This window comes from Ciona robusta, chromosome 9 (assembly GCF_009617815.1).
Source record: "Ciona robusta chromosome 9, ASM961781v2".
Classification (NCBI taxonomy): Eukaryota; Metazoa; Chordata; class Ascidiacea; order Phlebobranchia; family Cionidae; genus Ciona; species Ciona robusta.
In genome coordinates this window covers 2,933,659-2,956,316 of record NC_143243.1, presented here as the reverse complement: position 1 = coordinate 2,956,316, position 22,658 = coordinate 2,933,659, and the positions used below count along the sequence as shown (strand labels likewise).

At 34.3% G+C, this 22,658-nt stretch overlaps 3 protein-coding genes and 1 long non-coding RNA gene across 5 annotated transcripts; 1 reads left to right on the top strand and 3 right to left on the bottom strand.

Moving 5' to 3' along the window:
• Nucleotides 1–9: 9 nt before the first annotated feature.
• On the bottom strand, nucleotides 10–4,539 carry LOC149730856 (U4/U6 small nuclear ribonucleoprotein Prp4-like). Its single transcript, XM_089884783.1, has 11 exons — nucleotides 4,308–4,539; nucleotides 3,794–3,912; nucleotides 3,270–3,428; nucleotides 2,988–3,070; nucleotides 2,430–2,677; nucleotides 1,840–2,053; nucleotides 1,311–1,407; nucleotides 1,115–1,248; nucleotides 902–1,020; nucleotides 597–646; nucleotides 10–399 (listed from the first exon to the last, which is right to left on the bottom strand). Exons 1-11 carry the CDS (start codon nucleotides 4,465–4,467, stop codon nucleotides 244–246), a joined length of 1,539 nt encoding a protein of 512 aa, XP_089740909.1. The 5' UTR covers nucleotides 4,468–4,539; the 3' UTR covers nucleotides 10–243.
• Nucleotides 4,502–7,105, bottom strand: LOC149730855 (mitochondrial disaggregase-like). Its single transcript, XM_089884779.1, has one exon. The coding sequence runs from the start codon at nucleotides 6,586–6,588 to the stop codon at nucleotides 4,654–4,656; it is 1,935 nt and encodes a 644-aa protein (XP_089740905.1). The 5' UTR covers nucleotides 6,589–7,105; the 3' UTR covers nucleotides 4,502–4,653.
• Nucleotides 7,106–7,191: 86 nt separating this feature from the next.
• LOC149730854 (uncharacterized) lies at nucleotides 7,192–10,990 on the top strand. Its single transcript, XR_016385701.1, has 3 exons — nucleotides 7,192–7,469; nucleotides 7,524–7,611; nucleotides 8,001–10,990. It is a non-coding gene; the product is annotated as an uncharacterized LOC149730854 (long non-coding RNA).
• Nucleotides 10,991–11,107: 117 nt separating this feature from the next.
• On the bottom strand, nucleotides 11,108–15,239 carry LOC149730853 (kelch-like protein 26). Of its 2 annotated transcripts, none has more exons than XM_089884781.1 (11): nucleotides 14,202–15,239; nucleotides 13,802–13,955; nucleotides 13,532–13,749; nucleotides 13,302–13,448; nucleotides 13,164–13,245; nucleotides 12,968–13,056; nucleotides 12,566–12,773; nucleotides 12,201–12,344; nucleotides 11,990–12,136; nucleotides 11,752–11,899; nucleotides 11,108–11,372 (listed from the first exon to the last, which is right to left on the bottom strand). In XM_089884781.1, the coding sequence occupies exons 1-11, from the start codon at nucleotides 14,418–14,420 to the stop codon at nucleotides 11,252–11,254; spliced, it is 1,677 nt and encodes a 558-aa protein (XP_089740907.1). In that variant the 5' UTR covers nucleotides 14,421–15,239; the 3' UTR covers nucleotides 11,108–11,251. The 2 variants fall into 2 exon arrangements, with proteins under 2 accessions (XP_089740907.1, XP_089740908.1); XM_089884782.1 differs by having other exon boundaries at nucleotides 13,532–13,746; nucleotides 14,202–15,238.
• Between the last annotated feature and the right edge of the window lie 7,419 nt (nucleotides 15,240–22,658).

Below are 22,658 nucleotides of genomic sequence, written 5' to 3'. Positions count from 1 at the left end.
CAACAAAAACACGTTGATAAAAAATCTTTATATCCACGGTTGTAAAAACGAAAGGTAATAATCGCCTAAAACAACATGAATTGGTCCAAAACCTTCACGTTTTAATTTAAAGTTGGTTGAAATGATTGCATCATTAAACCAAAGATATTCTAATACGCATTAGAATATCTAGGATTAAACAGAGGTGTAAATACAGATGCAGTGAAAAATAAAACAATATGATTGACAGCGATTTGTGTCTAGTTATAATGGGTTTGTTTCTTTCGCCCAAAGTTTAAATGTTCGATCAAAAGAAGATGTAGCGATAAATTCTCCGTCTGGTGAGCCATCTACACACATTACTTTCCCCTCGTGACCGGCAAGTGTTTTAAGTGGCACATAAGCCGGATAACCCCAGATCTAAACAAATTAAAAAATCATTTAACATAAGATTAAAGTAGGAAATTCGTATAGGCCTAAGAAAAAGACATTTGTTAACAGTATCATATATCATGTAGCATTGTATTGTCATATACGTTAATGTAACTATGTAAGTAGTATAATTTAATACAATAGATACAACATTCACGAGCATTGAGTACATACAACAGCTTTACCTTTGCAGTTCCATCATAAGATCCAGTCACCAAGTAATTGCCATCTGACTCTGTATAACAGGAACAGAACTTACTTATTGTTATATTAAATAACATGACTTAACACAATTTTTTACGCATCTCTTTAAAAGCAATAGGGAAAATCAAATTATTTTAACAACGAAGAGAATGAATCAATAGCAAAATGATAGTTGTAAAACATGGTATAGAATATGGATACAAGTTTTGGAAAAGAGCGTCAGTTAAATTGTGGTTGTTGAACCCAATTACAGAGAGTTGCAATGGAAAAAAGTATTGAAACTTACTTTGATATTGCAATCTAGATACCAGGTTAGTGTGGGCAGGTATGGTGTAAACGCAGCTGGTTTTACGAAGATCCCAAATCTTTACCGTATTATCGGCACTGCCAGTTGCTATTTGATACCTGGAAAAAGCAAACAGAAATATTAAGCAAACAAGAAAAAGACGAACAGAAATATATAAAGCAAATGAATAATGTGATGTTTTAGAATGCCTACCCGTTCGGTGAGAAGCAAACTGCATACATCTCTTTTAGATGTCCTTCAATAAAGTAGATGCAGCGACCTGTCCTTAAATCCCATACACGCCCATACGCATCTAAACCACCAGTAACACATAATGAACCATCAATCTGAAAAAAGTATTTGAAAATTAGTTTTCTAAAACAGAAGATGTTTCATTTTCTGTGCATACTTGAAAAGAAATATCATGAACTCCTTTGCTATGTCCTTCTTGATGTAAAACTTCTTGGGTTGATTCAAGGTCCCATAACCTCCAAGATTTGTCATAACTGTAAATATGTGGAAAAGTTTTAGTTATTTTAAAGCTGTAAAGCAAGAGGTGAATTTAGGTTTTAAAATTATTTTTAATTTGATAAAAAAATTCTGTTTAAGTCATTCAGACTGAGCTCTATTCTATTCTGTTCTATATGGGTGACTTCTATATATTAACCCAGAACATTCAGTCTGGGTTAAATGAATTAAAACATTTTTTTTAATATGTTACATAATGAATCATGAATGTAACATGATTTATCCTCACGTGGAGGGAAAAAATAGTTATACCACAGGTATTCTGTTTGATACAACGTGTGCCTGCTTAAGAGTTACCAAGTATGTAACTTAATGGGTCATCGTTTTCCGTACAGCTAATAATTTAGACAACCTATTAGCGGCCACTGGGTTGGAGCAATTGCAAGAGACAAGTAATATACACCACCTACCATGTAGTTGCTAGGAACCTTCCAGAAGGATGGTAGGCAACTCTTGCCACTCTCATCTCATGACCATTAAGGTCAGCAACTGATTCATCACTTTCAAGATTCCACAACTTGACCTCACCACCTGTTGAACATGATGCCAAACATGCTGCTGAGTTGTCCAGTTGGGTTGTAGCAAAGGGATGAAAAGTGATGCATCCAACATTGGACTGATGGCCTGAAAATAGGTGTCACATGTCGTTATTTAATTCTTTTAGCATTAAAATGTGGGGCAACATTGTTAAAATGCAGTTACACTTATGGTTAGTTGTCGAAGACAGGAAATCATGATTAATGTGTCGAACACAGTATGCTTTGAATCTGTTTGTTCTTAAAGACACCCAACATCAGGTTTAAAGCAGTGTTAAAACATACGATGTTACCCTTGATCCAAAAGTTGTGACATGTCAACAAAAGCACTCCTAATGTTATTTATTTGGGCCTGAGATATAGTTGCATGTGTTAAATAACTACTCAAACTGCTTTAATTTGATATAACAAAGTAGAATCTAAAACTATTTAATAGTCAATGGTGATTAATGATTAAAACTTACCCCTTAATGTTCTTATCTCTTCACAGTCAGGAATTGACCATAGCTTACATAGACCATCCCATGAAGAAGTGACAAGCATCTTACTGTCGGGGCTGAATTCACAAAATGAGATCGGGCGGGAGTGTCCAATCTGACTGCAGTAGCTTGCTACACCTTGCATGTGTCTGTGAGTCTGTTGAAGCTTGGAATTCTTTTGATTTTCAGGCAGAGCACCAAACTCGCGCGCTTTCTTTAATCTTTGTCTTGCTCTAATAAAAAAGAAAGTTAAAAAAAAGGAAGATTTTAATGTAGTTACATGTGGGCATGTGGCAGTAGTAAACAAATAGTATATTCTATTCTGTTCTATGTTAAAGGGCCTTGACTTAGACCAGGGACTTGGGCCAGATTTGATCCATTACCCATTACACCAAGTATTTAGTCTATCATGCGAGGAGTGAAACTTTGTCCTCAAATCCATAACACACAGCCCTATGTGTTACTGAATAACTGATAGAACAAAATTAAGTGGGAATAGCTAACTTGCCCATACAGATAATCTCTAACACAGCATGAATTTACCTTGGTAATGAATACTGGGCAATCCATAACCTCGCAGTCTTCAAGCTATCAGAACCTTCGTGATACCATGTTGTTCTAGTGAGCTACAAATGAAAACAGGTGAAAAGTTCACAATTAAAGAATACCTTTTAATTCCAAATGTAAAATCAAACATATGATACATAACACTGTAGATTTGTGTAATTGTTTAACATTGTAAGTTTAAATAACACCATATTTTAAAGGGCTATGTAATGTGTCTCTTGGGTACCTTTAATACACGAATTACAAATTTATCCTAACCTGTGCTTCTTCTTTCCTCTTTGCCGCCATTTCTTCAGCATTCTTGTTCTTGATTGGTCCAATCTCAGCGATTGATTCACGAAGTCGTTCACGACGATCGGCGGGTCCTTCACCGAACAACGTCACTGGAAGGTTACGCTCCCTTAATAACTTTTTAATCTGTGGACAAACACACATAAGTAGCGGACATCTAGGGGTGATTAGAAACAGTTGCTCCTGCAAAAATTAGTTTCATTGCAAAACTGCAAAATAAATTAATACAATGAAAACATACTCAGATGATTTCTAAATAGGTTTGGGCACCCAATAATTTTGTTTTATCTAGACATATTGTAACAAGGAAATAAACCTCTCCACAAGTTAAAGCCACTGCTCAATTTGAAAGACTTAGAAAGGTAAAGATAAGCAAATCAAAAAAATATATGTACAAAAAAAGCCATGGTTTTATTTTTTCACTTGGATAACCAAAGCATTTTTAACACACAGTTAGACCACACAAAACACAACAACATAAACTAACATACTTCATCATCATCTGTTGTGACTTGGATTTGACGAATTTTCTTTTTTCGTTCAAACTCTGCAAGAATTTCTGCTTGTCGTTTGTTGATTCGTTCTTCCATTGTCATCTCCATCGTTTCACCTTAAGTTTAAAAAAATGATAAACGTTTATATTTTTTTTTATTGTCCAGGCAGTGATTACATTTTAGCATGGGGGAAGATGAGACACCTTTAGCACATAATATTCAAATATTCTGATCGCGCTTTAAACAATTAACAACGGTCTATGGGAGCGGTCAGGATATGGCTTTAAAATTATTTAATTTTCTATGTTTACCACTAAATGGGACGAGAAAATAAAATGAAAAGGTGTTCCATCTTCCCCCGCCCTACTTTATACATTTTTAACATGAATCGAACAGATACCTTTAAATTAGTTGATATTTACTGGTACACTTCATTAGCATCATTAGTCATTACTATTACATAGTTTACATCAGTGTATGTACCAGAAATACTTCAAAGCAGTAAACTTACTTGGATCACTAATATTGATATTTCCAGCTTTAATACCCATATCAATTGCTTCTTGCTTTGAACCAACCTTACCCTCCAAACTTCCATATTGCGCTGAAAGTGGTTTTTCTTCTGTTGCGACCTCAGCATTTTCACCACCTTCATTTTCAGCGTCAGACATTATGCAGAATTGATTTTCTATTTTTAACACTTAGTTCTATATAAGAAGAGATAAATAGTAAATACCCACTTAACAAAAAATTACAGATTTTTGAACCACAGGCAAATCAGTACAATGAATATTTACAGTAATATATATAAATATTATTATTATTAATAAATAGTAAATAGCCTGTAATGTTAAACATCATGACAATGCAACCTGTGAAGGCAGATTTCCACTATACAAGTCCTTTTCATCCAAAAGCAACGGTTTTGAATTTTGTCCTTGAATTTTCAGTTGCAATCTGCATTTGTTTAAAGAATCTTGCAGGCTTTGTACAGGTACTGAGTTTTGGACTGTAACAGAACACCCTTTCTGTAGCAAGCCTCGTTCGTGCGCTGCAGCCAGCAGTGCAACCACTCTCCTATCTACTTCATATTTAATTGAACGTGCTCCGTAGTGAATATTATACCCATCAGCTACAATTGTCTCAACTTCCGGTGACTTCCAATACAGATCAATTCCGTGGCGATTTTTGGCGTGCTTCTTCCATAGTTGCATCTCTTTTTCTACCAAAAGGAAAAGCTCGTCTTCAGAAAAAGGGAGAAAATAAACAAACTCATTGATTCTACCAAGAAACTCATCACGACCAAAATGTCGCTTAAGAATTGGCCTTACAACGCTCTCTTTAAACTGACGAGACACAACAGCAGATTCATCACTGCTTTCATTTTGTGCATCAATTGAATTTGGAGCGGTTGCTAGCTTCTTTTTTCTAGTTTCTTTGGCCTCATACCTCAGTCTGGCGCCATACTCTGCAATCTCATCAGCAGCAAGATTCGAAGTCATAACAAACACGGCATCTTTACAGTCAATGGTCTTGCCCCTACCATCAGTCAGTCTTCCTTCATCAAACAGCTGAAGCAGAACAGTAAGAACATCTGGATGAGCTTTATCCACTTCATCAAAAAGTACCACAGCATTGGGCATGGCTTTTAATTTCTTAGTGAGTTGACCACCCTGTTCATGCCCAATATAACCTGGCGGTGAGCCAATAAGTTTAGCAACTTCATGTTTTTCTTGGTACTCCGACATGTCTAGTCTGATAAACCCCTTTTTATTATCTTTATGCAGATAGTTTGCAACCTGCTTTGCAAGTTCAGTTTTACCAATCCCTGAGGAGCCGAGGAAAAGAAAGACCAAAGGATGATCCTCATCATACCAACCGTTCTGCTTGCGTCGGATCGCGGATGCCACACAGTTTATCGCGCCATCTTGACCAACAATGTTTTCCTTTAACCTCCTTTCAAGAGGATACAGAGTCCTCTCTCTTGCCTCTTCTAATTTTCTATTTTGCTCAGCTTGTACTTTTGCACCAGCGAGAAACTTTGCAATATCCCCATTATCAGATACAGAATATTCATCAGGTGTATGTCCCATGTGATTTTTCTTTGTTGGATCTGTTCCGTATTTCACCAAAACCTTCACCGTTTCCACCGAATCGGCAACTACAGCGTAATGCAGCGCAGTAAAGCCTCGGAAATCAGCTCCAGGATACAACAGCCCAGAAAATTCCTGCTCTCTGATCATCCTAGCCTCGACCTGGGGCAATGACCTTACAGTACGAGCATTGAAAACATCCCCTAAGTTAGGATCTGCGCCTGCCACCAACAATTCCTCGACAATATGACTAATCCCACCCATAGCTGATACCATCAAAGCTGTCCAACCAAGTTTGTGGCGTTTGTTCAGGACCTTGCTTTTATCAGTTTCACTGAGTCCTTTTACTTCGGCTAAGATTCTTCTCACTTCGACAAGATTAGAACGACTAGCTGCAAGCAGCAGTGAGTTTCCCATCATATTAAAGCGATTTTCTTCATTATCATAACCAGCAATGCATTTTGCACTGATGATAAATGCTCCGAGATAAATTGGAAGGTTGTTATTTGAATTGCTTTGCTTGTATTTGTAAGAATTAAACGCTGTATGAAGAGAATCACTTGTATGCTTAGTAGAATAGAGAACACTTGGTAGGAATTTGAATGTCATATTTTTATGCATGTGCATGGTGGTTAGTTTAACATGCCGAAGGCTGCAACATTTTGTCAACCTCGATAAGGGAAGCATATACTTTGACATAGCGGAAACTAAAATAGCTTACTTGTCTATTGTCTTGTTGTCTATACTTTTAAGGTAAGACAACAGCTCCCTATATAACATATACCTATTACAAAAAACGCAACGATAAACCTATAGAAATCTTCAATCAAGAGTTAAATGGCATAAACGCGTTCGTCAGTTTAAAATAGCAAGAAATAGGGTTAGGTATACCTTATAAACAAAACAGGCTGAATACTTTTCACTGAAACGAACAACACACGCTAGACATTTTGATTCCCACACTTTATTTGTTGCGACAAACTTCCGTATGGTGTCGCATCAGAGCAGCATATTCATATTGGGCAAATTTACAATAGTTCTTCAGATTTTAAATCACATAATTAGCGAGTAGCCTAGTTTACACGATTACATTGCTGTTTGATCAAAAGTGATAACAAAGGCATGAATAACTTTGTGACGCTGAGATAAAAAATAAATTGGTCGCCATGTGGTTCATGTCTCGTCGTAAAACTTCCCCCGTGTCTTTTTTTAATCCTTATTGTATAGTTCGCAATATTAATATTTAAACTAATCCAGACATTTTGGTCTCTTACCATATAGCCATGATAGGCCTACTTAAATGTAAATGCGAAACTGAATGCAACCAGTAACCACGATGGTGTGCAGCACAGATAATCATTATATTATCTGACGACAGCTGTTTGATCACAGACTGTTTGAAAACAGAAAACCAAAAAAGCAATACGCCGAATCTGTAAAAACCCTGTGAGACTTCGAAGAACAGAAAAACTTCTTCCTAAGTAAAAAGCGGAAATTATTACGCGTTTAATTAGTGACACGATAGAAATAAAAGACTGCGTTCTGGTAGGAAACCATTTTTTCATTCAGAAATCAACAAAGTAAGTGGTTGGTTTGTTTTACTTGAGTTTTTTGACTAGTATTTGATTCTGCAGATGAATAAGTCAGCGCTTCTACTCTTGCTCGTCATCGGACTCCTCGTCCTCACCGAAACTACAGAAGCGTTTTATATCGACACTGATGGTAAATATTTAGCTATACTTGCTTTAAATATGTATATAGCACTGTGGGGGAAGATAGAACACCTTTACCACATAATATACAAATATCCTGATCAAGTTTTAAATAATTAACAACGGTCCATGGTAGTCGTGATCATACGTTTTTTATAATTTGAATGTTCTTTGTTTACTCCCAAATAAGACGAGAAAATAGAATGAAATGTGTCCAATCTTCCCCCACCCTACTGCATGTTTGTTTTGTAGCAAACCTATTAAAATGAAAGATACAACGAAATAGTATGCCCATGCTTTATAGTTCGCAGCTGGATTGTGTATTTTATGGTGGTCATTAGAATAACGGAAACGTAACTCCTGAGTCCTGATGTCATATTTAATAAAAACTTTACAAAGTTTCAGCTAAAGAATTGATGGAAGAACTAAAAAGGGCTGATCATTTGGATTCTTATGAAAATGAATCTAGGGGTTCTAGGGGTATGTGGTAGGTCGTGGTGATTTTTGACGACTTAAATTGCTTAATACTTGCTGTCAATATCAATAAACCAACATTACGCGTACATGTAACTTCGCACAAACCTTAGCAACGATAGCCCAAACAAGAATTTGCCCAAAAGTTTATTTTTCGTGATTTTTTTTAACGTTGTTGTATAGTTAGTTCGCAATATTAATATTTAAACTAATCCAGACATTTTGGTCTCTTTTAATATATAGCCATGATGTCTATTATGAAATGCGATTCAATCATAGTATACTGCTGAAGTCACTTCAGTAACTATATGGTTCAATCTCAGTTGGTGAACTACAAACAAGCATCGCATTGTTTAATTTAAAGGCAGCCTCTTGTTACCCCAACATTGCTTGCTGATTTCTATCCGAAATCTTTAAGTTGTAGTTGGGTAACTGAATGCAACCACGATGGTGCAGCACAAATAATCATTATTATCTGACGGCAGCTGTTCGATCACAAAGTGTTTGAAAACAGAAAACCAAAAAGCAATAGTCTACGCCGAATCTGTAAAAAGACTGTGCGACTTCCAACATGGCCTACTCAATACACGGCCTAGGAAATAGGAATACACCGAAACTGCTTAGAAAATAAGAGGCCTATTGACGCGAACAATGCCCATTATAATGCATTGTTTCGTCACGGTTTCATTAATGGACTTTTGTTTTTTTTAACCAAATTAATACAATTGGAGCCTGTATATTTGCATTTATAGTTAGTTTTAAATCATTTTGTTGTTATAATATAAGTTTGAGCGAATGTACACGTAGTTTCGCACACCACTGATACTGTGTGACTGTTTAACATAGATTAGTTTCGCTAAAATGTCATGAAATCGCAGTAAAGCCAGTTGATTTTCACATTTAACCATAAAGAACGTTCTATTCGTTTGGACGAAAGTGGTTTCTAACATGTTCTAGTGCTGTTACTGATGGCTGGCATATCATAAGTGATAAATACATTATCTAAATCTAATCAAAGAAAGCATAACATGTTTTAATGTTAGAAATATGCACTTTTATTCCTTGCAAAGGCAGTGGTTTAAAAATAGAATACTATACAACAGAAGAAAACACATACGTTTATCGCGCAAGTCTTGAACTGCATCGTTATATTAAAAGTCTGCTTGTTCCCTTAAAACAAGTTAATCATTCCATTAATGCACATTTTGTCAGTAGTCCTTTATCTTGACTGCAGGAAATATATAACACATCTTCCACATCGCCACATGTTTGTGAAATAGAGGTTCGTGCACAAGATTAGAATCACGCTTACAGTAACTGTATATGCTATATACAAGCAGTGTATGACACCTGATGTATGACTGATAGTATTTCCTCTGGATTGAATCTGGAATAATCCGTGTCAGTATCAGACAATGTTGTAAATTGCAATATCTCTTCGGTTCTGTATCTACTAATCCAACAAACTTATAACACGTAGTCACGTATCTACCTATAAAGCCTATGAAAAATATGAACATTTATCATTAAGCGAAAGTTTTGCCATGCTTCTACAGTAAGTTGCTGTACATCAAACGTTCGACATAACACAACTATAATATGTTGAAACTGTCATCTGTCTAGAATCTACATCTACATCAGTAATGTTTTATAACTTAAACTTAAACTAACCCATCTGTCGTATCAACATGGCTGTTATTTTAGTTTCAATGTCGGTTTTATAATTTTTTGAATGTTTTTTGTTTACTACCAAATGGGACGAAAAAATAGAATGAAAAGGTGTCTCATCTTCCCCCACTCTACTGTATGTTTAATTTGTACAAACCTATTGAAATGAAAGATACAACGAAATAGTATGCCCATGCTTTATAGTTCGCAGCTGGATTGTGTATTTCGTGGTGGTCATAAGAATAACGTAAACGTAACTCAAATCACATTTCATGAAAATTTAAGTTTCAGCTAAAGAATTGATGGAAGATCTAAAAAGGGCTGATTATTTGGATTCTTATGAAAAGGATTTCAGGCGTGGTGGGTAGGTCGTGCTTGGGAGGAATTTAGACGACCTAAATTGCTAAATACCTGCTGTCAATGTGAATAAACTAACATATATTTACATTTATGTTTATAAGCCATCTCTATATATTTCCCAAGTGTAACAATTTATACAGTGCATATACATGTAACCTCGCACAAACCGTGTAACTGCTCACGCAATGATGCTGTAGCTATATTTTAAACCATACACTCGTTGCTGTTATAACATTCACACATCACACGTGCAGTTGTTCTCCGTCTCGCAACGTCGAAAATTATCAAAGGAGCAATGCTCACAGTATATAGTTGCAATGCAGCTAGTAAGAGACATCACGGAAAGTAACCAATTGAGACATCACGTGATTGTTTCAGTTTGAAGAAAACATGTGACCAAAGTTGTTTTAATCAAGAAGTGCTTGAGGGTGTGTTTGTTTATTGTACAGACTTATTGTCATAAACAAACATTAAACACATTTTTATCTTTGTATTTATTTAGCCGATTACAACATAGGCGGTTGCTCCGTAGACGCGTACAGTATACGTGGTGGCTTATGGTTCGCATAAAACCTGCGCTTATAGGCGCAACATCTTTGCTGGCCAAACACAGACTCGCTAATTTCGATCCAAAATAATTTAGTTGTACCACGGCCTACTGGAGATCTTTAATATTAACTTACCACATTGCTTAATATATTCGTGATTATAGTTTGTCAAGATTCATTAAAACAAGTGTACAAGTCAACACATGAAGAAGTTGTACAAAGCGTATTTACACATATTCTTTATCAATCACTTAATCCTTATACATCATAAGTCTTCATGAGTTATAATACGGGAATAAATGCATTATATCTACTGCTCCACAGTCACCAATGGCGACTGAAAACCGCTTTGTCGGTTAGTCCAGGTTTGTTTTTGATCGAGCCTAGTAGCCCGTTGCAGTAAAAGGGTTAATTAATAATATGCTAATTAATTCAATACGTGCTCACTCATGAGAGCATTGTTATCTTGTTTATTTGCAACATGACAATTATTAAAATAAAGAATTATTAAAACACTTTATGTAAGTGCAAATAAAAAGATTAACTCAAAAATGCTATAAGGTTGATAGGAAATGAAATGTTTTTTCGTTTAATCTGCATTTAAATTGCAACCAGAGAGTGATTGAAAAATGCCACTTCTGTTTCACAAACAATGCTCCACTTGTTTGTTTGTGGATCGTAACATTCAACAGATTTCACAGCTTTATTGGTGAAATTCACCCTGTAAATAACATGTTTTGTTTAAACTTTGACTTAATGATAAGCCAGTGTTGTAGAACAAGGGTTAGAGACGGTGGTTTCATAACCAGAGTATACGGTGTTCAAAACTGGATGCTGCCACCATGATAGGCATGTGGGTCCTTGGGCAAGACACTTAGAGATAATTGCCTAAACACAGTGGTCACTGATGGGTCTAAATTGTAAGCCAAACACAAAATAGTTAAATGTACGATCACTTACATAGTCACATTAAGATATATGAAATAGAACACCCGTGTTATAGGCCTTTTGGCTATCACAAAAGAATAAGAGTGATATTTTTCAGAGGATAATATAAATATTTATTCATAAGATAGTAAAATCATTATCCTAATGCTTACCCTCCCACTACATAAATCTTGTTTTGTGCAACACAAGCTGTATGATGACTTCTCCCTATGTTCATATCCGCGACATAAACCCAGGTGTTATTATCAGCATTGAATTTCTCAACCGATTTCAAAACTTGCTCATGAGCACCTTTGCCCCCTATATTGATTGTGCAATACAAGTTGTGTATTATTTGCCCGCTCCAATAATATATATTTGCACTTAACTTTAATAGCAAATCTATCTTACCAAGAGCATAAATAGCTTTATTAAGCACCACTGCAGCTAAGTTTTTCCGTGCTGTTTGCATGGGAGCAACATTTCCCCATGTACTTAATGTAGGATCATAACATGCCACTGAAGGTGTACCAACTCCACCGAGTAAATATATCCGATCTGTGTATGAAAGAACACATTAGATGTAGTGGAGGTGGACTACTACCTCATTAAAGCGTCTTACCTTCCAAAGTAACCAAGACAATAAAATATTCTTCTGTTTTCATATTTGCCACTTTTATCCACTTATTTAGTGAAGTAACAAAACATTCACCGGAAGAAAGACGGCAGTTGTTGATGGAGATTCCACCAAACAAGAATATTGAGCCTTAAAAATATTTTAATTTCTTTTTAAAGGTATTGTAACAATGCTTTTAGTTGAATTGTAGCACCCTAATGATTTAATTTTATTGTATATATCTAAGTTTCATAGAGTTAAATACACTTAGTGCATTTCTGTCCTTTTTGTTGTGAACCACGACCATAAATGGCAATGTACAACAGATACAAAACACTCCTCATTCATATTGAACCCATATTTTACTTTACCATTTAAAACAGTAGCACCAGCAGCATATCTCTCTTCAATCACTGAAGCTACCTTCTCCCATTGCAAAAAGTTTTTGTTTAAATCCATCCGATGAACAATGTTAGTTGGTTTAACGTTACCCCCGGCAGTTGGCAAATATCCAGCAATAAAATACAGAACATTATCAACAACAACAGCTGATGCTAGTTGTCTACCAACAGGTAAATCCTGCAATCAAAAACAAAGTAATTTGTGTAGAGAAGTGTCTGATTGTCGTACTGTATGTCCCTATTATAGCATTCTGTACGGTTTTTGCAGCAGGTTAATCCATTAATCTGATGTGCTAGTTATCTATATGATATAAATGTTTGAAGTTTAAAGTTATAAAAGCATTGTATGGTTAATAAAAGATGAAATTTTACAGGTAATTCACTCCATTCATTTCTTCGTAAATCATATTTCATAACTTTGTTTAAAGTCCTTGCACCTCCAAGACAGATCAGAGATTTTCCTGCAGTACAATACAAAGAGTATTCCATGAAACTATAAATAATTAGTATAATTGTGAGCGCTGTTATAGTAAAATTGCGAAAACTTAACGACTATATTTCTTCTCACCTGGAGATGTTATGTTCTTCATATGATAAGAAAAGACTTTTAAAGTCTTGTCAACATTATCGTCAGATTTACGAAGAAGGGGCTAAAAATAGATATGTTGAATTTTTGATAAATATTTTGTTGAATTAAACTCCGGACCTCAACAGAAACCGCATCCCCCAATATCTGAGGTGACAATTCATGGAAATTAACAAACTGGGTGAGTTCGTTCAAGTACTTTTCATTTGAAGCCAAATCAAACTTTACCCAGTTCATAACAGCAGTGTAAACCAAATCTGGAGAAACCTGAGGAACAATTGTTTGAACAAAACAACAAGTATTTAGTAATTTTCAATACAGTGAATAAACATTTAAAATTTGTTAACAACCTGGTTATGAGTTTCTTGCAAGAACAATGTGGCAACCTCTTTGGATTGCCGTTTAAACTGATCATTTGAAACAACTTGTTTATAATTCAAAATGATAAACTTTTTGTTGTTCTCGGACAACACAGGAATGTTAAACCGATCGGCCAAAACTTGAATCGTGAAACAGTTTTGTGGAGAAGTTGCATCCATTAAATATTGGATGCACAGTTCTTTAACTGCTGAAATAAAAAATAGGATTATGAAACTCCAATGAAACTCAGAATAACTTACATTGCATTTGCAGGTAGTCACTGACAGCCAGAAGGTAGCAAACGTTGTCCATATTAATGCTGATCTCTCCTGTGTACATGAATTCAACAAGATTTGTCATGCTTTTCACATCTACACCATTAACTTCAACACAATCTTTATACTTTTCCTTCATCTAAAATAAACAATGTTACCGAATAGGTTCTATCGTTTGATTGGTTAATAGTAAAGATATAGTAGGGCGGGGGAAGATGGGACACCAATTCACACATAATAACCAAATATCCTGATGTGTTTTAAACAATTAACAACGATCTATGGGAGCCGTAAGGATAAAGGTTTCTAAACAATCGTTGAATGTTTGATTACTACCAAATTGGAGGAGAAAATAGATTGAAAAGGTTGGAAACAATCAACAAACCTCAGTTGTAAACAATTTTTGAAAATACTCTGAAAAGCAAGAAAGAACCATCTTGCTTGCAGATATATTCTTTCCATCCACACAAATTATGACATCATTAAAATGACCATCTTCTTTTGATGTGCGGATAAATTGAAGAAGATCTGATCCATGGTTGATCTTGTAAGATCTTTCTTTAAATAAACTTGTTCCACTGATTGATACTAACATTTCCTCCATGGTTGGAAATGTTCAAGAAACTTAATATAAAGCTTAAGAATCACTTTTTAAAACCTCGTACACAAAAAATTAGTGGGTAGGTGACTAAAGGGGTTAATTAGCAGAGCATTAAAAAAATTAAAAGCCTCCTTTCCCAAACAATTTAACTGCTTCTATATATTTATTCTACAATACTACAATCTGCTATATAATACTTGTACTTATATTGTAGTTCAATGACAAATAAAGTCCAAGCCGTTGTGCATGTTTACTCTGCATTCCTGTTAATATATAGCTACCTTACCCTCACGCAAAGCAAGGTAAATGTAAAACGGGCACTCCAGCAAATATTTGACAAGTCAGAAAGTAAACATGATAATTACAAATTACGTGAAACAAACGATTATAAGTTGGCAGAATCTAATGCATTAGTGAACGTATAGGAGACTACTAACGTATAACACATAAATTAATTTTAAACAAGATGCTCAAACTATTCCAGAAAGTTAGGCAATACATTTCGTTATAGATGAAAAATCGCACTTGTAATAGCTGGTTCCTTGTTTTAGGTTTTGGCAGATTTACGTTAACCAAGGTGTACCAGAGTAGTGTTTTAGACGAAAAATGTATACCAAGGTGATCCTAGAATACAGATATTCTAGCGGCCATTTTCGATACGTTCTACTGGTACCACTAACCTAAAATTTTGACACTGCACTAACTAGACCCCAGCGGTACCGATTCTAAAATGAAAAATTAAAAATTCTAAAAAATATTAATTATGAATATTAATATTCGTCATAGAAACATATTTATAGAATTTTCTCCCGATCCAGCTTCGAATATGTTATAGCGCTAAGTAATGGTTAATGCTTTAACGCTCAGGCTGGAAGCTTTCCGAAAATCCCCTTAGTATGACGTAGTTAGATATTTCTATGAGGTCGTCGAGCGTGTCGATGTTATTGCACAATTTTATTTAACTGTTTGGTGTTATTTAATAGTTTGAGGTAGGCCTGGAGCATATTTGTTGTTTAGTGTTATTTTAAAGTTGAAAGTAGGCCTGGAGCATATTTGTTGTTAAGTGTTATTTAAAAGTTTGAGGTAGGCCTGGAGCATATTGGTTGTTTCGTGTTATTAAATTGTTTAGTGTTATTTTAAAGTTGGAGGTAGGCCTGGAGCATATTTGTTGTTTAGTGTTATTTTAAAGTTGGAGGTAGGCCTGGAGCATATTTGTTGTTTCGTGTTATTTTAAAGTTGGAGGTAGGCCTGGAGCATATTTGTTGTTTAGTGTTATTTTAAAGTTGGAAGTAGGCCTGGAGCATATTTGTTATTTCGTGTTATTAAATTGTTTAGTGTTTTTTCAAAGTTGGAAGTAGGCCTGGAGCATATTTGTTGTTTCGTGTTATTTTAAAGTTTGAGGTAGGCCTGGAGCATATTTGTTGTTTCGTGTTATTAAATTGTTTAGTGTTATTTAAAAGTTTGAGGTAGGCCTGGAGCATATTTGTTGTTTAGTGTTATTTTAAAGTTGGAGGTAGGCCTGGAGCATATTTGTTGTTTAGTGTTATTTTAAAGTTGGAAGTAGGCCTGGAGCATATCTGTTGTTTAGTGTTATTTTAAAGTTGGAAGTAGGCCTGGAGCATATTTGTTGTTTAGTGTTATTTTAAAGTTGGTGGTAGGCCTGGAGCATATTTGTTGTTTAGTGTTATTTTAAAGTTGGAGGAAGGCCTGGAGCATATTTGTTGTTTCGTGTTATTAAATTGTTTAGTGTTATTTTAAAGTTAGAGGTAGGCCTGCAGCATATTTGTTGTTTAGTGTTATTTTAAAGTTGGAGGTAGGCCTGGAGCATATTTGTTGTTTGGTGTTATTTTAAAGTTGGAAGTAGGCCTGGAGCATATCTGTTGTTTAGTGTTATTTTAAAGTTGGAAGTAGGCCTGGAGCATATTTGTTGTTTAGTGTTATTAAATTGTTTAGTGTTATTTTAAAGTTGGAAGTAGGCCTGGAGCATATTTGTTGTTTAGTGTTATTTTAAAGTTGGAAGTAGGCCTGGAGCATATTTTTTGTTTAGTGTTATTAAATTGTTTAGTGTTATTTTAAAGTTGGAAGTAGGCCTGGAGCATATTTGTTGTTTCGTGTTATTAAATTGTTTAGTGTTATTTTAAAGTTGGAGGTAGGCCTGGAGCAAATTTGTTGTTTAGTGTTATTTTAAAGTTGGAGGTAGGCCTGGAGCATATTTGTTGTTTAGTGTTATTTTAAAGTTGGAAGTAGGCCTGGAGCATATCTGTTGTTTAGTGTTATTTTAAAGTTGGAAGTAGGCCTGGAGCATATTTGTTGCAAAAAAAATTGTTCATCCCTAAGTATTTCTGAATACGTTTACGTTTGTATGAGCGTTTAAAAAGCAGATATTTAAACGGTTGCAAACCGAAAACAAAGGGTTGCAAAGACTTCCTTTTTTTCTGTTTTTTTGCAACCCTAACGTTTAGTAAAACTTTACGCCTATGGCAATAGGCATGAGCAATATACAATCTGTTAAGATGATTGCTTCTAAATTTTGAAACAGGTAATGTCCTATATATAATAATGTTATTGATAAATGTTATGTGTGCTGACCGAATGCCTCAATTAGGTTGTTACGTTACAGGTATGGCCGTATGGGTGCTTTCCATACCTGTACATAACTACCGATATCGATGTGTTCAATTCAACTGATTTATTTTGTTGTATTTATGCTAATACATATTTCACAATATCAGTAAAGTAGTATCTAGTATGCTGCTGGCGTTGTGGCTTAGTGGTTTAGGCGCCTGCATTGCAACCAAAGTGTGCCCGATAGCCAGGCAAGTAGATTATTGTAGATAAGATTCAAAACATAGATTATTGTTGCTACCGCAGGCCAATGGAAGTGGTGAATTAAAACTTTTGGTTTGATTTACGCATACATTAAGCCACTGGCGTCGATTTATATGGTGCAGGGTATGCAGGCCTACCCTGAGAAAAAAATATTGGAAGTACAGGGTAATAATACAAATATATTAGTCATACAACCTATGCACTATGTAGTCTCTATTTTCTCAGAAACCTCAACTTTCCTTTTTTTTTCTTTTATAGTTTTACTTCACTACTTCCTTTTAAACATAAGCTTACCCGCAAATAACATTTATTAGACTAAAAAAAAGCCCTTTAATTTAATAACCTATATAAACCACAAGAAGTAACCAGAGCATTACACTTGATTTACTTAAATTATAAATTTATGGTTTTAACTAAATTATAAAGACTTTTGAAAATCTAAATGACATCTTAACTTTATCTAAAGTAAATTCAGCAATAATCATAAAAATGACCTAATTAAACATCCTTAACTTAAAACATAAATTACATTATTAGAAAATGTGGGCAAAGCTGTAAAATGTCTGATTTTGATACTTAATTACCTTTAAAATCAATTAAATCATTAATTAAAATAATTTAATTTACATTTTAAAATTAATTTTATCACAAAGTTAGTATTGGTTGGGGTAGAAAAAACGGGTAACACTAATAGAGGGAAAAGGGAAAAGAGGGAAAAGGGGGAAATCGACACTACAAGGGGAAATAGGGAAAAGAGGGGAAAAGGGAAAACTTGCATTCCTAAAGGAGAGGAACAGGAAAAGAGGGAAAACAGGGAAATGCTGCTTAGTAAAAAAATTAGATTTTTTTATATTTTATTTACTTAACTTTGATAATTAGAAAAAGGGAACAGGAGAAAATCAATACTAACCCAAGGGAAAAGATAAAAAGTAAAGAAAACAGGGAAAACAGGGAAAACGGTGGAAAAGAAAAAGAGGGAAAAAGGGAAAAGGAAAACAGGGAAACAGTTGAAAAGAGGGAAAAGTGGGAAAAGATGGGAACAGTCGTAAGGAGGGAAAACAGGAAAAGGGAGGGAAGACAGTTTTTCCCTCTTCCCTTTTTTTCTGTTTTCCTTCCGCCCCTCCTTTTCCCTGTTTCCCTCTTTTCTTTATTTTTCATCTTTTCCCTTGTTAGTATTAATTTTCTGCTGTTCCCTTTTTCTAATTTCAAAGTTAAGTAAATAAAATCAAATTAAAAAATATCGTTTTTTTACTAAGCAGCATTTCCCTGTTTTCCCTCTTTTCCTTTTCCCCTTTTTTAGAAATGCAAGTTTACCCTTTTCCTCTCTTTTCCCTATTTCCCCTTGTAGTGTCCATTTCCCTCTTTTTCCTCTTTTCCCTTTTCCCTCTTTTCCCTTTTCTCTTTTAGTGTTACCCAGAAAAAACAAAAACAGAAAAAAACACAGTTGTTTTTTATTACAAATACCTGCATTCATAATAAATTTATCACGAAAGGCCTTCTCACAAAAAAAGTTTAGCAAACCCCATTAACAGTTTTTTTTGTCAATTTTTTGTTTGATTTAATAATTTGTGCTTTACCGAAAAAATAATTACCACCTAGAAGAACAGTTAGAATAAAAAATAAGCCCAATAAATTTCCTTTTACCCACAAAAGCTGTTTGCGATAAAATAATTTTTTAGCGGGCTAGGAGGGTTGTCCTTTCTTACCCCAAGTAGCCCATTGTTTTTTATTACCCCACTTTACTATAGCCTTTATTGTCTTAGGAAGCCTAAAGAACCACAGATTTTGTTTGTGAGCAATGTAGTTTTCAGATTGATACTGGCAGAATACATTACTTTACAACTGTACACTATAACTGTAAGTCTGTAATCCTATTATAAATCTAAATTGGAATATAGTCAAGTGGGATAATAAAAAACGGAAAACATAAAATAAACAAAACTGTAAATAACTGTTTTTAATACTTGATTACCTTTAGAAATAATTAAATCAATAATTTATTTGAAATACTATACCTTTAAAATCAGTTTTATCACAAATTTAATATTGGTTGTAGTAGAAAAAATAAAAACAGAAAAAAACAGTTGCTTTTTTTACCCCTGTTTTATAAGGCAATATCGGGGTAAAAAAACAAGAAAAAGAGGTGTATATCAAATATTCTTAAAAATTTAAACATACAAGTAGCAAGTTACTTAAATATGTAGCAAATAACTGCATTAATAATAAGTTTATCACGAAAGCCCTTCTCACAAAAAAAAGTTTAACAAGCCCTATAAAAAGTTTTCAATTTTTTGTTTAATTTAGTAATTTGTGTTTTACCGAAAAAGAATTATCATTTAGAATTAAAGTTAGTATAAAAAATATGCCACATAAATATTGTTTTTACCCAGAAAAGTTGTTTGCAATAAATTGTGTTTTTTTAGCGGGCTAGGAGGTTTGTCCTTTCTTACCCCAAGTACCCCATTGTGTTTTATTAAGCCACTTTACTATAAAGTAAAAAAAAACTTATTGAGTTAAACCCCATTATAGCACACAACACAACCAATTGAACACATAAAATGGGTAGTACAATAACTAGTAACCCTTCGTTAACCTACATTTTTCTTTGTGATCCCTGGCAGCAGCAGCAGTCTCTGTATGTATGCATTGGCATTAATACAACAAAATAAATAAGTTGAATTGAACACATCGATATCGGTAGTTATGTACAGGTATGGAAAGCACCCATACGGCCATACCTGTAACGTAACAACCTAATTGAGGCATTCGGTCAGCACACATAACATTTATCAACAACATCATAATATAAAGGACATTACCTGTTTCAAAATTTAGAAGCAATCATCTTAACAGATTGTATATTGCTCATGCCTATTGCCATAGGCGTAAAGTTTTACTAAACGTTAGGGTTGCAAAAAAACAGAAAAAAAGGAAGTCTTTGCAACCCTTTGTTTTCGGTTTGCAACCGTTTAAATATGTGCTTTTTAAACGCTCATACAAACGTAAACGTATTCAATACTTAGGGATGAGACAAATTAAAATTTCGGCGAGTCCGTGTAATGAGAAACGGTCAAATCCGATTGCCCCGCCAGTGACGTCACAGTTGCAACAAATATGCTCCAGGCCTACCTCCAACTTTAAAATAACACTAAACAACAAATATGCTCCAGGCCTACCTCCAACTTTAAAATAACACTAAACAATTTAATAACACGAAACAACAAATATGCTCCAGGCCTACTTCCAACTTTAAAATAACACTAAACAATTTAATAACACTAAACAACAAATATGCTCCAGGCCTACTTCCAACTTTAAAATAACACTAAACAACAAATATGCTCCAGGCCTACTTCCAACTTTAAAATAACACTAAACAACAAATATGCTCCAGGCCTACCTCCAACTTTAAAATAACACTAAACAATTTAATAACACTAAACAACAAATATTCTCCAGGCCTACTTCCAACTTTAAAATAACACTAAACAATTTAATAACACTAAACAACAAATATGCTCCAGGCCTACCTCCAACTTTAAAATAACACTAAACAATTTAATAACACGAAACAACAAATATGCTCCAGGCCTACCTCAAACTTTTAAATAACACTAAACAACAAATATGCTCCAGGCCTACTTCCAACTTTAAAATAACACTAAACAACAAATATGCTCCAGGCCTACTTCCAACTTTAAAATAACACAAAACAACAAATATGCTCCAGGCCTACCTCCAACTTTAAAATAACACTAAACAATTTAATAACACTAAACAACAAATATGCTCCAGGCCTACTTCCAACTTTAAAATAAACAACAAATATGCTCCAGGCCTACCTCCAACTTTAAAATAACACTAAACAATTTAATAACACGAAACAACAAATATGCTCCAGGCCTACCTCAAACTTTTAAATAACACTAAACAACAAATATGCTCCAGGCCTACTTCCAACTTTAAAATAACACTAAACAACAAATATGCTCCAGGCCTACTTCCAACTTTAAAATAACACTAAACAACAAATATGCTCCAGGCCTACCTCCAACTTTAAAATAACACTAAACAATTTAATAACACTAAACAACAAATATGCTCCAGGCCTACTTCCAACTTTAAAATAACACTAAACAACAAATATGCTCCAGGCCTACCTCAAACTTTTAAATAACACTAAACAACAAATATGCTCCAGGCCTACTTCCAACTTTAAAATAACACTAAACAACAAATATGCTCCAGGCCTACTTCCAACTTTAAAATAACACTAAACAACAAATATGCTCCAGGCCTACCTCCAACTTTAAAATAACACTAAACAATTTAATAACACTAAACAACAAATATGCTCCAGGCCTACTTCCAACTTTAAAATAACACTAAACAACAAATATGCTCCAGGCCTACCTCAAACTTTTAAATAACACCAAACAGTTAAATAAAATTGTGCAATAACATCGACACGCTCGACGACCTCATAGAAATATCTAACTACGTCATACTAAGGGGATTTTCGGAAAGCTTCCAGCCTGAGCGTTAAAGCATTAACCCTAAGTAATACCTAAAATATGAAACATTATTTTCTTTAAAAAAGTGCGGGGATAGATGTTAAATATAAAAAAGTATGATCATAACTTGAATCATATAAATATTATATTTTTGATTTTTTTTGCGAAAATATAACTTTCGCATACATCTATGTAGGTCACTAGCATGTTATCCCCATCGAAAAAAAAATTAATTTCAACTTTTTTTTATAACTGAATATTAATATTCGTCATAGAAACATATTTATAGAATTTTCTCCCGATCCAGCTTCGAATATGTTATAGCCCTACGTAATACCTAAAAAAATGAAACATCATTTTCTTCAAAAAAGTGCGGGGAAGGGTTCAGAATACAAACAAGTATGAGGGTCATAACCCGAATCATACAAGTATTAAATTTTAAAATATTTCGACGAAAATATAACTTACGCATACATCTATGTAGGTCACTCACATGTTATCCCCATCGAAAAAAAAAATAATTTCAACTTTTTTTTATAACTGAATATTAATATTCGTCATAAAAACATATTTGTAGGATTTTCTCCCGATCCAGCTTCGAATATGTTATAGCCCTACGTAATACCTAAAAAATGAAACATCATTTTCTTCAAAAAAGTGCGGGGAAGGGTTCAGAATACAAACAAGTATGAGGGTAATAACCCGAATCATACAAGTATTAATTTTTAAAATATTTCGGCGAAAATATAACTTACGCATACATCTATGTAGGTCACTCACATGTTATCCCCATCGAAAAAAAAAATTAATTTCAACTTTTTTTTATAACTGAATATTAATATTCGTCATAAAAATATATTTATGGAAATTTCTCCCGATCCAGCTTTGAATATGTTAT

Bases quoted from the DNA above. Each gene is read 5' to 3' on its own strand.
- LOC149730853 (XM_089884781.1), bottom strand. From the start codon at position 14,420: ATGGAGGAAATGTTAGTATCAATCAGTGGAACAAGTTTATTTAAAGAA. The intron at 13,956-14,201 runs GTTTGTTGATTG...TGTTTATTTTAG, and splicing joins AAAAATTGTTTACAACTGAG to ATGAAGGAAAAGTATAAAGA. The intron at 12,345-12,565 runs GTAAAGTAAAAT...AATATTTTTAAG, and splicing joins TGGTGCTACTGTTTTAAATG to GCTCAATATTCTTGTTTGGT.
- LOC149730855 (XM_089884779.1), bottom strand. From the start codon at position 6,588: ATGTCAAAGTATATGCTTCCCTTATCGAGGTTGACAAAATGTTGCAGC.
- LOC149730856 (XM_089884783.1), bottom strand. From the start codon at position 4,467: ATGTCTGACGCTGAAAATGAAGGTGGTGAAAATGCTGAGGTCGCAACA. The intron at 2,678-2,987 runs GTAAATTCATGC...CTTTTTTATTAG, and splicing joins GCCCAGTATTCATTACCAAG to AGCAAGACAAAGATTAAAGA. The intron at 1,249-1,310 runs GTATGCACAGAA...TACTTTTTTCAG, and splicing joins TTCATGATATTTCTTTTCAA to ATTGATGGTTCATTATGTGT.